This window comes from Pipra filicauda, unplaced genomic scaffold (assembly GCF_003945595.2).
Source record: "Pipra filicauda isolate LSUMZ 115617 unplaced genomic scaffold, ASM394559v2 scaffold74_size2892960_pilon, whole genome shotgun sequence".
Taxonomy (NCBI): domain Eukaryota; kingdom Metazoa; phylum Chordata; class Aves; order Passeriformes; family Pipridae; genus Pipra; species Pipra filicauda.
In genome coordinates this window covers 433,314-448,052 of record NW_024104920.1, presented here as the reverse complement: position 1 = coordinate 448,052, position 14,739 = coordinate 433,314, and the positions used below count along the sequence as shown (strand labels likewise).

General features: G+C 36.7%; 1 protein-coding gene across 4 annotated transcripts in view; it reads right to left on the bottom strand.

Moving 5' to 3' along the window:
* The window catches only part of PARD3B (par-3 family cell polarity regulator beta), a 399,222-nt gene that overhangs the window by 188,455 nt on the left and 196,028 nt on the right, over positions 1-14,739 (bottom strand). For 3 of the 4 annotated variants that reach the window (XM_027731420.2, XM_039389619.1, XM_027731421.2), the window contains exons 11-13: positions 10,755-10,940; positions 4,635-4,805; positions 1,346-1,475 (exon numbers count right to left, since the gene is read on the bottom strand). In XM_027731420.2, coding sequence (XP_027587221.2) covers positions 1,346-1,475; positions 4,635-4,805; positions 10,755-10,940 — 487 coding nt within the window. The remainder of the gene's footprint in view (positions 1-1,345; positions 1,476-4,634; positions 4,806-10,754; positions 10,941-14,739) is intronic. The other variant, XM_039389618.1, reaches the window with a different exon arrangement.

Sequence of the window (14,739 nt, the reverse complement as noted above, 5' to 3'; positions counted from 1 at the left end):
CTGCAAACTAGTCATCTTGATTTTTGGATTGCAACTGTAGAACCCTTATCTGAAAGTACAGCTCTTCCACACACTTCGTTTTGAATTTAAGTGACAAGTTATCTGTTGCCATTCACCTGTATCAATGACTCCAGAGCATTTGATTATATGTTTTTTAAGGAAGTATTTAAAGGTATTTGCTCCTTTCTGATCCTTTGGCAACAACCAACTCTACAAAGCAGGTTAGATCCAAGGCAGAAGCTCCTTTTCTCCTGTAACTACAGAATCAGTGTGAAATCCATAACAAGCGAAATGTAAGGTAGATCTAAACAAAAGGATCTGATCTTTGAATATTTATAATGCTTCAGCCTGTATCTAATTCTTTGCCTGGAATCACGCTGTCAAAATATTGAAGTCAACACAAATAATTTACCCTTAAATTCTGTGGGAGTTTTTCTTGCATTTTTCAGATAAGGGCTCTTTGGTTTTGACTAAAAGCACCCCACACACAGCAGCCTACGAAATTACTTTTTGCAGGCCACCCTGATTCCACAGTTGTCTAGGGAAGTGGGAAAAATCATGCATAATTCAACTACATCAAAGAAAATCTTTTTTTTTCCTACTGGAAGGTATTTAAGTATGTGCTTGGCTTGAAGGATGAGAGCACACTTAAAAGGATAGGGGTCAAGACCATCTCAAATACTTAAACTTTTCAAATAGTTAGTACCTTGCTGAGTCAGGAGCAAATTGGACAGACAGTACAGTATGCCATCAGAAATGAAAGAAGATGGGAAAAGAAGTGGCCTTAAAAGCTCTTACTTACATACGCTCGTACATGTATATTTTCTGTGCACAATGTACATGATTACTTAATTTTTTTTAATGAGTTCATTAATATCATTCCAATTTGTAAATTAAGGGAATGTTTCTAACCTCTGAACAAATTTTACCTTAAATCTAAAATAGCAAGTGTACTTTATGAATATCATGTTTTAGTATAAATTAATTTAGCTTAGAATAACCTGGGACATAATCTAAAAATTAACTGCAAAAATCATTGCACTCATTAAAGACATATAGAAAATAAACATTTTGACAACATATATTTTGCACTCATCATTTGTTTTTTATCCATCCTTACGTGTTGGGGCAGCGAGTTAGAAACTGTTACTTAAACTGGAATTTGTGCCAGGAATCTAATTCACAACTTCTGAGTCAGCTCTCCCACCCTCTCTGGATCTTCAAGCCTCAAAGTAACATAGTGTGCACTTACTCTAATTAACTGCTTTTCTAGTGGCTGTGGATTTCAGAAAAAAACCCCACAAAGCACTCTCCTTCAGCACAGAGAAGGATATCTCGAGACTACCTTTTATTCCCTCCTGAGGACTGCATGTGACGAGTTGCTGAAGAATGGCATCGTTGCGTCGGGAAGCAGCTGTGAAGTTATGACTCCCATCAAAGGTTGATTTTTGAAAGACTCCCTGGTCTGAGCGTTCCTAAGGGAAAAACAGAACCACACATTGTGACAAAATTTTCCATGTTCAGCAATGCAGAAGAGCACCCACCACTGCAGCCAATGCACAGATGCAGCGTGATGTCACGTGTTCACCCTACACTGCTTCCTCTCAAATGAGAAACTCGAGGGAACGCTTCAAAAGTGCTGTTTGTGTGTGCTGACCATGAAATAAGACAACATCTAAGCAATAACAACCATTAAGAATGATGCACAAAAATGAAGACTTTTTTTTTTTTTTTTTATGACCCACAACTGGCTTCATTCAAATTCTCCATCTGGGAGGGCAGCTTGTGACATTGTCAACACAAGAACACGGGCAATGCCAATGGTATTTTTCTGCCAGCCAGCTGGTTCCCTTCTCTCTGAGACTGAGTGCATATGTTCTGATGATCACACACTAGAACAGTTTTGCAAGTAAGGAGTTACACCAAACTCCCAAACGCAGGTCTTCTGGCTAGCAGCTAAACAAACTCCTGTCACACCTCTAGTCAGCTTTTCTTTTGAGACATTTCCTACCCCCCATACATGCCATATCGCCTAATTTATTCTCCTGAGCAGTTGCTCAAAGGAAAAAAGTTGGGAAAAAAAATAAAAATAAAAATCACAGTTTCTAAAACTGGGACAGACCCAGAAAGACATTTCTGTACTCGTTATTCAGGGAAAACTGAAAACCCACACAGGGGAATATTATGGCTAGTTTTCAAAACAACCTTTATTTTTTCTGTGATTTTATATCTGTTTTTTTGAAGGAGGTTCTAACTGGCTTCTATTTTTAAACTGCATGTTCATCATGCCAGCAAATGTTATACTAAATATATAATTTGTTACATTTTATAGTCATATCTACAGAAGAAATACTTGTATTTAACCCATGTAATTTATTTTTAAAACTATGCAAGAGGTGTAATGTATTGGCAAGTGACTACCAGCAAACCAACACATAAGGAAGGACAGCACGTCACATCACCTTGCAACCTTGTCTTTCAAGCTTAATAATAAGAAAAATGTAACTTGATAAAAATGAAATAATAATAAAATAATAATAGAATAATAACAACTAAAATAAGCATAATAAAATGGCAAAAAATGCACCTCAGAACACAAATCAATACTGGGATGCTCACGGTGACAATATGGCTACAAATGTAGGCTCAGTGGAAGGCAGCACATGCAACACACTCAGGGCAGCATAAGCCATTTGAAGAGGCTATTTTGAACCTCTGTACAGAAACACGCATGCACCACACAGCCACTGACAACTATGTTTCTTCTTGTAACTGGAAATCCTTTAGTTTACATTCTTTACATTGTAAAGTCCACATTTACTGCTTTTTCATGGATACTGCTAGCTAAATTAAGTCTTGCAACCTCCAAACCATCCATTGGAGAATTGGATGGACTGGGATAAGGAGTCTTAAATTAACATCAACAACAACTCTGCTTTTCCAGCTCTTTGGTAAATGACACAATCAATATCCCAACAACTGATCAGTAAGCAGCCTAATTCGAGTATACATCTTATAAAACACAGCTGTCATGGAAGACCTCCATTAGTGTCCTGACCAATAAAAACAATAATGCATTTCTAAACATATTCTCCCTCTACCAAGCTGAGATGCAGTACTCTGGTAGCTGTTTTGAGAAAAGGAAAGAATTTGCAACAATGCATTTCTGCTGCGTTCTCCAGACTCAAATGGAATTACAATTGAACCTAAAGACTATCCTATAAAAATTAATTCCTGTTTAAAATGAATTTGATTCAATCAAGACCTCATTATGCATTCTTCATAGGGCATGAGTCAAGACTATTTACTCCCTTCATACATCTGGATAATATTCAAAACTATACACTTAACTACAGAAAGCAGCCTCATACTTTTATTAGGTCAACCTGATTGATTAGAAGGTTTTTTAAAAGAAAATTGGTTTTTGTGAAATAAAGAAAACTTGCAGGAGTGAGCCTTCTCTGAAGGTGAGCTATCTTTCTTGTATCACAAAAGTGCACAATTAATATAACACATACTTTATAATTCTTCCTTACCGCATGATGCTGTCTCATACAAAAGGAAAGCAAAAAAGGTGTTTTCCTCTAAGATACACCAGATTTTCATCCTCTTCCTCCCTGATATTTTATGTGAATACACCCACAAACATGATTGTTTGTAACATTTTAAAATGTTCCAGTCATGCTTACTAAATAAGAAACTAGTAATAATACCTCGGAATTCTACAATGAGATTTATTACAACCTTTTATACCCCAAACCTACTTCTACGCTCTTTTATTTTTAAGAACTGTACAGATGTTTAAAACCTATTAAAATATTTACTCAAGGGTTAGAATTAAAACTGGGATCAGTAGAAAAGGCAGCCAGTATAACATACATATTGTCTATGTAAAGACGAGGAGAGACTGTGCATATGTGCACACATGCATAAAAGAGGGAGCAAGGGAGATCATAAAACCAATCCTTTTCAAAATAAGAGGCAATTGGCAAACATCAATTTATACAAGGTCTGGAAAACATAATGGTTAAAAATGTCTTTCTTCTCTTATTTTGTTACCTTACTTAAGCAAATTTTATGTTAATCAACTCAGAAACCCATCCTGAAGGAAAAGTAAAATATTAATTCTTTGAAAGTCAAAAATAAGAAAAAAAAAAAAGGGAAGACAGGACCAGAAAAACACACTCAAAAAATAATTAAAGTACTAATGAAACTAAAAAAGAGTGAATTAAAATCCAAGTCACACTAAGATACTAAGGTCTCTGATTATAACAACAAATGAAATCAGAATAATTTAAAGTATCTGTATCCCAGCTATTGCTTTGAGGAGGTAGCAAACAGTCAAAACTACATCAACACAATTATCTTAAACTAACCCTTTTTGGAATCACATTTGCTTTTGTTCTCACACTTGTCAAATTAAAATAAGAGGCAACTTTTAGCCTAGTCTCAACAGGAACAGCAAAACCAGAAGATATCAACCAGAACACTGTGTGAATCCTCTCTCCATAAAGTCAAGAATTCCTTCAGCCAGGAGAAGCTCTCTGCGAGCAAGACTTTAGCCGTCATCTCTTGTATGCAAAACCACTGGGACTGGAAAGACATTTATCTAATAAATGCATTTACTGCTTCACCTCTGCCTGCACCTCTAGTCTCCGGAGAACTACCAGCTGGATCCTCCCACGAATGTTCCCTTCCATGGACATGGAGCGCCTCAGTGTTTCCATGGCCTCATGATTTGACTTGCCCAGCAGCGACTCCCCATTAACTGCAACAAGTTGATCATTTACTCGCAAACGACCATCCTACAAAAAATAAAAACAGAATTTTTTTTTTAAAAACCCAAGAATTAATTGTTAGGCAGAGGTTCTACATACAGGAAAGCAAGATGAAGACAATTGGACATTGTTTCCTATAATTCAAGAAACAGGAGACTGCATGGGGCCGGAAATAACTTTGTGTCCAGTAATTGGCCATTTTTTCCTCTATTTACTACATTTTGTAAAGAGTTCATAGTGCACGCACAGACTGCTGTTTTTCTCACATGGACAGTTTTATTTATGTCAGTTAAAAACCAAACCAAACCAACCAAACCCTCAAAAACAAAGTAACAAAAAACAAAACAACAAAAAGAACCCAATCCCCCCAAAAAAAGGAAAAGAAGATTTTGGTTAGTTAAAAGGGCCCACACCACAGCTGCTAGTATCCCCATTTCAACCACAAAGGAGTACTGCAATTTATTTTCCCAGCATTATCTCCTGTAAGGTCTGGTAAGAAATAGCTCCAAAAATTTTGTCTTAGAGTCTTACTAGTGTCCACCTTGTCACGATTACTATGCCATCATATGGACTAGACTTCTCAGTTCAGAATGGTCATTAAGACTTAAGCGTCCTTATTAATTAATGCTGTCTCTATATTACAAAATCCAAAACTGCTGCCAATAACAAAATTAGGGTTGAGCCATATTAAGTAACCTGTGCCTTAGAAAAGTAATTTAGTTTCATTTGCCAAGGTTAACTGACATTTGTGGATGTAACAAAATTGTGGACACTGCTGTTTTTTGATTTAGGAATCCAATTGCTGTTATCCTTATGATCTGTGATTTATTTCTTTTCATAAAAGCATGTGCCATGGACTTCTCTCTTTAACAAGAAAACAAGGTCCATATAATTGAGAAACAAGAGTTTCTTTTAAAGCTTGTCAAATTCACAACTATCAGGTTGGCATCAGACTTCAAACAAGAAGGAGAAAGAGTAAAAAACTGAAGACACCCAATTTAAGGCAGTGAAGGAAGAATAGCAGGGAAAGCTCTTGCACATAAATACACTGCTTGGTTAAAATGAATCTGGTTAATTCACAGGCTCATCACAAACTCTCCATAAGGCACTCATCTGAACTGTTTACATATTTCATGCATCTGAGTAACCCAAAATATATATACTATCTGATTTTTATTTTTTCTATAACTAAGATGTTCAATTAATTATTCTGCCAAGTCTAAGTTATTTTTGCTCAAGTGAGTTGCAGTAGCTGTGACACACCCAGCTTTACTAAGTGTTATTTTTGTTGGAACTGGGTATCATTAGTACCACGGCAGAGTAGAGATAACCACTGAGCTGAAGAAGAAAAAGCATATACCAGAATCCAAAATAAATTGGGATGGACAAGAAGATGGAAAGACAGAATTGGGAGGTAAGTCACTCAGTGAAGGAAAACTTTTCTCAGGAGAGTGTGGGAATGGAGAATAGAAAACAGCAATGCCATTTGGAAGAGATACTGAAATCTCTCCCACCCCTCTGCTGAATATTTCATGCCAACTTAAATGTACATATAGCCAAAGTAAGTGAACCCCACTGGTTCTCTACATAAAAATGATGCCATCACACATGCTAAAGTTTAGGGAGAGAAGAGTTAACACTGTTGAACAGTGAATTTTATTATTTGCACATGTTGTAATTCCTTTGTGTTCTATCAATATTTGCTGAAATGAATGGAGCTATTCACAGCAACAGGAGTTTGAGGAAAAAATGGTGGGGTTTTTTTGTGAGTTTCTGTGAGATAGAAATTTTACAAGTCCTCGTGTCCTCCTCCTACTGTCCCACAGGTTCTTGGATTTCTTTTTTTCCTTTCTGTGGATAAACCACTATATAAATATCTGTTAAAGTTTCTTTCTAGTATCAAATGCATCTTGTCATGACCACATCTGCTGACTACACAACTGTCCTGAACACAGTGTATATTCTTAAATGAATCACTGAGCCTCAGAAAGCTCTCAATTGGCCCAATTTCTAATATTCCTTGTGATACTTTTGTATGAGACCTTATATTTATTTACATTTTAATAATGTTAATTCTTAAAGAGCTTCTTGTGATGCATACGCCCTTTTTCCCAGTCTCTTACATGCAACATTTAAATGAAAAATTCAACATTTCAACTGTGATCAGAGAAAAATGGTGTGCATCCTTTATAAATGTTGATCAACCACACTTGCTAAGTCACCTGTACAAGACAGGTTGGAAGACAACTGAACACTGGTTTCACACAAGCTCAGGTGCGAGTTATTTCACAGGAAAACCTCTTGCCATTTTAAAGACCAGGGAAAAAAATCCCAATGTTTAAAGAGTTTCCAAACACAGATTTTCACATCCCTTGTGTTATGGCCTGGTTTGGAAGCCTGAACTGCAAGAAAATCTGCTTGGCTCAAAACAAGCTAAATGTTGTTTTAACACGTTTCTTCTTTCATCTCTGAGAGGTAGATTTCTTTGTGGCTTTTCAGCAGAAAAACAACATTTGGCATTTCAGCAGAACAGTTTTCAAATGCCACCTCTGAAACTGTGAGTGAGCTATTCTAATAAGGGGCGATGTTGCTCCTCCCTTGCTTAATTCAAAAAATGCTGGTTTTTTAATGAAGACTCACAGCAAGGGATAGAACATACCTCCACATGGCTACCACATACTTCACATAGCCATTCACAAGACTTAGGCTTTTTACAGTAGAGCAGGAAGATATGCTGCCATGTTCTTCAAGGACTTTCATTTTTAATCAAAGCACAACTAGTTATTTCCCTTATCACATCAATGACATTTCTCTCAGGAATTCCCTGATGGCATTTATGGGAATTATCCAATTTCCCTATCCACTGCACACAACAAGCAATGTTTACTGTAGCAGCAGTAGGACCAAGAGGTCCTACTCAGAAGGACCAAGGAGGTCCAAGCTACACCATGTCTGATTTGAACAATGCACATGTAGGAAGTATTCCATCATTTCTTATAATGGCTCCACTGCAGTAGACTGCAAGTACCTGATCATCAGGAATGCATCAGAAGTGAAAAGCCAGGATGTGTCGAGATGAACAAGGCTGAAAACCTTTAGGTTACAGAAAAAGATGCTGCATTTAAACTCAGTCAAATGTTAGTCTTCTTCACATGAAAGGCTCTGCATAATTACAAATATCAAGTATTCTAGTAACCTCTTATCTTAGGGATGATAAAAAATAGACACTTCAAAAATTATAAAAGGATGTTAGGAAGGGACATAATGGTTCAATCAGCAAAAGCAACTGTTTTTATTCCTGCAGGATACAGTGTTAGAATACCAACTAGGAACATTAAGGCATTTTCATTTCTTTTGGTGTTGTAGCAAGAGCAGTAAATAGAACTGAGTCTTACTGTAGCATGTATAATGCTTCATGAATTGACATTTCCAAAAATCTTTATGTAGGACAAAAAAAAAATCATCAACTATAGAATTAAAGAACTAAATTTTCCATTATGTTTTTTTACAAATCCCTTACCACACTTTGCAATGCCAGTAACACATCAGAGCTGGATTAATGTGTTAACGTGTCAAAAAACTAAAAAACCTTGGTCTCTCTTCAGACCTTTGGTTCAAACCAATAACAAGTAACAGCAACCAAACAAGAGGGTTTGCATCTCATTCATTACTGTTCAATCTAAAAAAGACACTGGTAAAAGAAATTTAATGTATCAAAACCTTTATACAGCATTAGAAGGATTAAGCATTTTCTTCATCAGTGAAACAAATGTGCTGAAATTTGATGTATTACTTGTCTTCTTTTGAAGACAAGCAGTGACTTTATAGACAAGGGGATAAAGTTCCCACTCACATTAGCATGATACACCAAAACTGAACAAATTTTAAATTCTAAATGCAGAAGTGAGAAATAGTGAGAGAATTCTCATGTCAGTGAGCCTTATGATTTCCTCCTGTGACAGTTTCCCAAGAAAATATTGTACACTGAAAAGCAAATGCACATGTCTTAATCCATAATAATCCATTTCAGAGAGTAACAATGAATAGCATGGGAAAATGCTCTGGACAACTACCATCTGGAAAGAATGGATTTTCATTTCAAAACTTGCTCCAAGGAGAGATTTAAAATAAGGACAATAGGACATCGTTAAATATTTATGCACAAATATGTGCACACTTTTAAATTTGCTACAAGAAATTTTATTAATTGTTAATACCCACTGATTAGGTTGTGTTCTATATAAAGGTCATTAAACAGAAGAAAGGCAGCTGTTCTCCATTGCATACACAACAGTGAGTCTTAAAACACTGCCAAAATGCCAACACTGCCATTCTGTGAGCACTTGTATAAAACTCAGAGCAAAGTTTCTCTGAACAGTTCTGGTTGAAGCTACAGCCTCAGCTACTGTCTCATTTGCTCTGGAGCCTACATTCAGATCTATTACCACAACACAGTTCTAAGTGGTGAAAGGGTAGAATAGAGAACAGGTCACAGACCACAGGCTATCACAAGACAGAATAATCTTCTAGTAAAGATGGTTAACTGTGCTGGTTTACTTAGGTGTGAGCACAGAAGGTCTTCTTTATTAGTCTGCAGATGTCACAAGCCAAAATCAACTGCTCTGGAGTGGGTCACTATGGGGGAACAGAGAGTGGTAAATATACACAGCTAGAAAGGGTTGTCTTATGTGTCTGTGATGTGACAAGTCAGGCAGCCAGCCCGGAGCATGGATCCACAAGCTTTGCTGTTCAAAACAATGAGTTTATCTGTGGCAATATACACTGTCACTGCAACTGGTGTGGACAATTACTCAGGGACACAGAGCTGGGAAAACAAAGAGGGCAGCCTCATTTCCACAGTTAAATGAGTCAGACTCTGTAGCAGACATGCACATAAATTGAGTTTATCCAGCCCTAATTTGGCCAACTGTGCCTTAACTCATTTCTAATATACACCAAGTAGATGAAGATCCAAGCTTTGAAATAACCATGGGACTAGGACAGGTAAATAACAGAAGCAGGGAACTATTAAGCATTCAGATCAAAGCTAAACCCTTGATTATTGCTATTTACTAGCTGCTGTAAATAGATGATCATGAAAGTTTTAATGCTGTGAATTGTCTTACTCAGCAGGTTGATGTCAGCAGAGCAATTTACATACACTGAATTAAAAGGTATTTTTACAGAAAAGAAAACTGCAAGGAATTGCCGAGATAACAGAAAAGGCAAAAATTACATTATGGATCTACAAGAGTTAAACACAGTCCTGAAAGATTAAGTCTTTTATTTCTAATTTCAAAAAAGATTACATTCTTCAAGTGGTATTTGGGGGAAAAAATGCTGTCAACAGATTTTTTTAAGATTAAAAAATAATTCAAATACTTTTTTATCATAAAATATACAACAGTCCTTGTACAGCCCTTAGAGGGAACAGAACATCTCACAACACTGTCATTTACCAATCTAGTATTACCAATTCAATTCACCTCAGGAACAAGTGGTAACTTCTGCACAATTGATGTTGAGATCAGCCAAGACACGTTTTTAGTATAGTGGTAAAAAAATATTTTTAATAAAAAGAAAATTATAAGACAGTTTTTTATTTACAGAGACAGTGTAGATATCAACTTCTCTGTCACTAAGCCAATCGGCAGGCAAACTTTTCCCTTTCTATAGGCTGTGGGGAAGCTGGAAGGCAGCCTCTACTCATAACTACACATCATTATCCTTCTTCCCTTTCGCCCTTTTCTGCAGCATCACAATGTCCCCCAAGGTTTCCACCAATTCACTTTCATTGTGGTAAACCCTACCACACACAACACCAGAGCCACGGGACAAAATACTAGATTTGCAGCTCATCTAAAGGAATGAGTGACCAAGGTATTCCTTCCTAGAATGCTTATCAACTGAGATTCAGCATTCAACACAGAAATGACAGAATTCTAACAGTCATCTTCTGATGTGCTTCTTCCATACCTTAAAAGCAGCGCCTCCGTGAATAACAGATTTGATGAAAATCCCAAGATCAGCTCCAGTCTCACGAGATTTGTTGCCTTTCAAACTCACACCAAGTCCAGCAGAGCCAGAATCATTCAGAGGAATCTCAAAGGTCAGCTGCTCTGTGGTTTCTGGAGAAAAAATACTGCAGTTTGGCTCTCCTTTCTGTTGGAGAAAACAAGGATGAAAGCATACGTGAAAATATGGCATGAGTTGCATCCGTGGGTTCGTAAGACAAGAAATAGTCTTCCAGAAAGCTTGAAGAAGCAGCTTTATTTATAACCAACAATGCATTTAGCTGGCATTTTGTCACAAGATCTGCCTTAAAATGTTATTTTTAATGATACCTGGGAATATGCCTAAATAGAAGGTAAAATAGCTTAGTTCCACATGATATAAAACTGATGTTGCAGCAGAATATAGAAAAGACATTTAAACACAGCTGCATTAAAAATGTAAGCCATAAAACTCTCAACATCTTTACATGCAGCTCACAAACTGTAATGATAGTTGTACTGTTAAATCCCATTCCCCTCTGAAAATTGAGTTTCATCCTTAAAAAATTATCCTTCCCTTAAACCTGTCTGCAGAGGAAAGCTGGTGTAACAAAAGTGAGGGTGAGAATTGAAAACACGGTAACTCATTCTACACTAACTCCCTTTGTACATACTTTTACTCCATAGAGGTTTGATTGTGCCTTTTTTTTTTTTCCTTTCTGGTATAGGCTGATCCCAAGATTTTCCCTGGATTAGATTGCTGTTTACAAGACTGCCAGGTCAAGCATCCATAGCTACAGAAGATCAGAAAGAACTTTCTTTTACTGTACACAGTATCTGCAGTTTTGTAGGGCTGTTGTTGTTGGGGGGGACAGGGGATGTGTGGTTGCTTGGTTTGTCTTTTTTAAAGCAGGTTAGAATCATGAAGTTAAAAAAAAAATCAAATTCTTGCCTGAAATATTTATTCTGGCACACCTCAAAAATAAAATTGGAATAAGGAGACATATTATGGAATAAAGTGTTCATGGAAGGTGTAAGTGGAAAAGACCTTATGCATCACATCCCATTTTATTACACTCTTCCTTATCCATGTGACTCTAAGACAATTAATTAGCTTTTGTTTCTTGTCATTTGGACATTTTCTATTCTTTGAAACATTAATGGGAAAAAACCTAGGAAAAGGAAACACACAGACAATTACAAGTTGAAAGATGAGTGGGTGCTGCCTTCAAGGGTGTCAAAATCTTATGTTAAATTATCAAGTAGAGGCCACATGTAAGGAGGAGTAGTGCAGTATCTAGGCCAATCATCCTTTTACCTAACGAGGGATCATTTCTTGTACCTAAGCTGCAGTACCTACAGTGTCAATGCAATTGTCAGCAAAGCTGCCAGCAGTATAGATGTTTTCTCAGCAGCCAGAGTAGTCCCATGTATTCAGGTATCATGCTGTCTGATCAACAAGAAGTATGATCCCAGAAATAAGTGCAGAAATTAATACCCTGAAGAAACAGTAACCACTAAGTACACTTTCATTTATTTCAGATGCCCTTTCACTGATGAGAAGTAACTGCTGGCTAGAGAGGAATCGCATCAACCAGAGAACTACGACCATCAATCTCAATCCCAATATGCACCATGTTTAAATTTTTCCTGGAATGTAACTACATGATATTAAAGTCAATACAATTTGCCTAACTGCCAAATATAAAAATGACATAGCACCAACACTGACAATTGTCTTGATACCACCATTCATCTCCAGTACCTGTGTTACTCATTTGTTCTTCTGTCTTTGTTCACAAGAAATATAGAATTCTCAGTTACAAAGCTGTCAGTTTTATTTCATAGCTGTCAGGATATAGACATCCTAAATGTAATCCCCCAAAATCTATAAGTTTGTAACAACTGTGAAAAATACAGAATGATAATTTGTAAACACTCCTGTTCTGACTTCAGAAGAACCAGTACAAGGAAAAAACCACTATTACTGGCCTTCTAACATAAGCATTTTCCATTTAACTTTCTCAAGGTTTTGGAGGAAAGACTTTCTACCCAATCTTTCGGGTTTTTTTTCAAACTGCATATATTCTTGTCAGTCAATTCAGAACTCTTAGATCAGAAGTCCACTCAAATGGCACATCCTGTCCAAATCTGGACAGCGTAAATTCTTCTCAGGGCCCCAGAAATGTGATGTCTCCTGCCTTCAGGACAGGAGGTATTACCTTCCTGGTCCCTTAAGCAAGCAGTTCTTGTGTGCTTCTGATGTTTTTGCACTTTAATCCATGACACCTGCATCAGACTTGTCCCTTCTCTATGTCAATACAGTGATTACATCTTTCCCAATACCACTAGAAAAACAGTGAGAGGGGTGTTATCACAGGACATAAAAGCTCCCAGTGCCCACACCTATCTTAACCAGAGCAGTCACAAATTGCTTCATAATGCTACCTCAATAAAAACTTGGATTTCATATAAAACTGAATTTGGTCACTTTCTGATAAATTTTTAATGGGAATAGCTGAAGGTAATCCATGGCACAAAGGTTATTATTCTGAAAAAAAAAACTTCCAAGGAAGAGATGGCACAGTATTTTGTGGAAATTTTGTGGAAAAAATTGTGTCTTTTTGTTAGTTTCTTTCTCAGGAGCATCTTGTTTCACTCTAAGCTCCAAGATGCACATTACTTCTAGACTGAGGACCTCAAGCATTTGCTACCACAAGCTTCTAAAAAACCAAAGACAAAAAGATCTATACATTCCCCTCAGACCAATTTATGAAAACAAACCAGGTAGATGAGCCTGCTGAATTGGAGTCGAGTGCTGCTGAAAAAAGACTGACTAGGTGGTTACTAGAAGTCTCCACTGTAAACTTACTAAGCTAACGGTATCACACAATTTTCCAGTATAACCTAGTCCAGTTTTAGATTCTGATGCAAACAAATTGCTAGAAGCATAGTCATAAAAAAAGGTTACAGAGTTGTTCAGTGTCCTATATTTCCCAACTTGTTTTAACAACACCATGCCATGCATTAGCCCTTGTAAAGTAACTTAGCACATCACTGTCTGAATGCTTAGGTGTATTCAGCAAGACACCAGAAAAGCACAGTAAATTTTTGCCAATATTTAATTTCCTGTGTTTTCCTTAGTACCTAATTTGGAATCTGTAACATTTGTCTACCATTTTCCTTGCTACAATTCTCTGTGAAACAGATAATTTCAGCATATAAAAACCATAGTAAATTTAATTTAAGCTGCTTTTACCTACTACTAGAGAACTCTCTAATCTTTTCTAAAGTCCTTCAAAAGTTTCTTGTTTAATATAGTCAATCATTCTAAAAATGTCTCCTTCTGATTATTTATATTCAGCCTTATTCTAAGATCCAGAAAAAGCTGATTTAAAAATAACGTTGAACTGTGTCTAATAGTACTATCAAAATATTTGTTACCCATGGTGGAAGCTGAATGACAATTCAATGATTTCACAGGGATGGGTAAGAGGAAAGGAGACGCACATCTGCAAGTCAGTGATAAATTCATTGTGAGGTGAGTTTGCTACTCACTGTATGGCATCTAATAGCAAATGCCTGGTAGTCAGTCTACAACATCAAGACTATTTGGTGCAAATACAAGATTGAAAACTTATTTGTGTGAGGATGTGAGAAGCAGCAGAAAAGAGCAAAAAACAGAGGAGGAAAAAAAGGAATGAACAAAATCTAGAAGCCTGATTTCATCTTCTACTTGCTAAATGGTTTCAAATTATTATACTGATGGTAGAGGTCTTCCTAAGCAATGTCTTTTCACTGATGACCAAAAAGAGCTCTAGTCATCCTTAAGTTAACAACTCATCAATTAACTGCTTCATCTGAGCAACTAATGTAATGAATGATGGCCCCTGTTCCTAGAATATGCAGGTATGAATATTAAATACTGATAGTGACTCACAGAGCTGGATTCCCGCTGCTTCTATTTC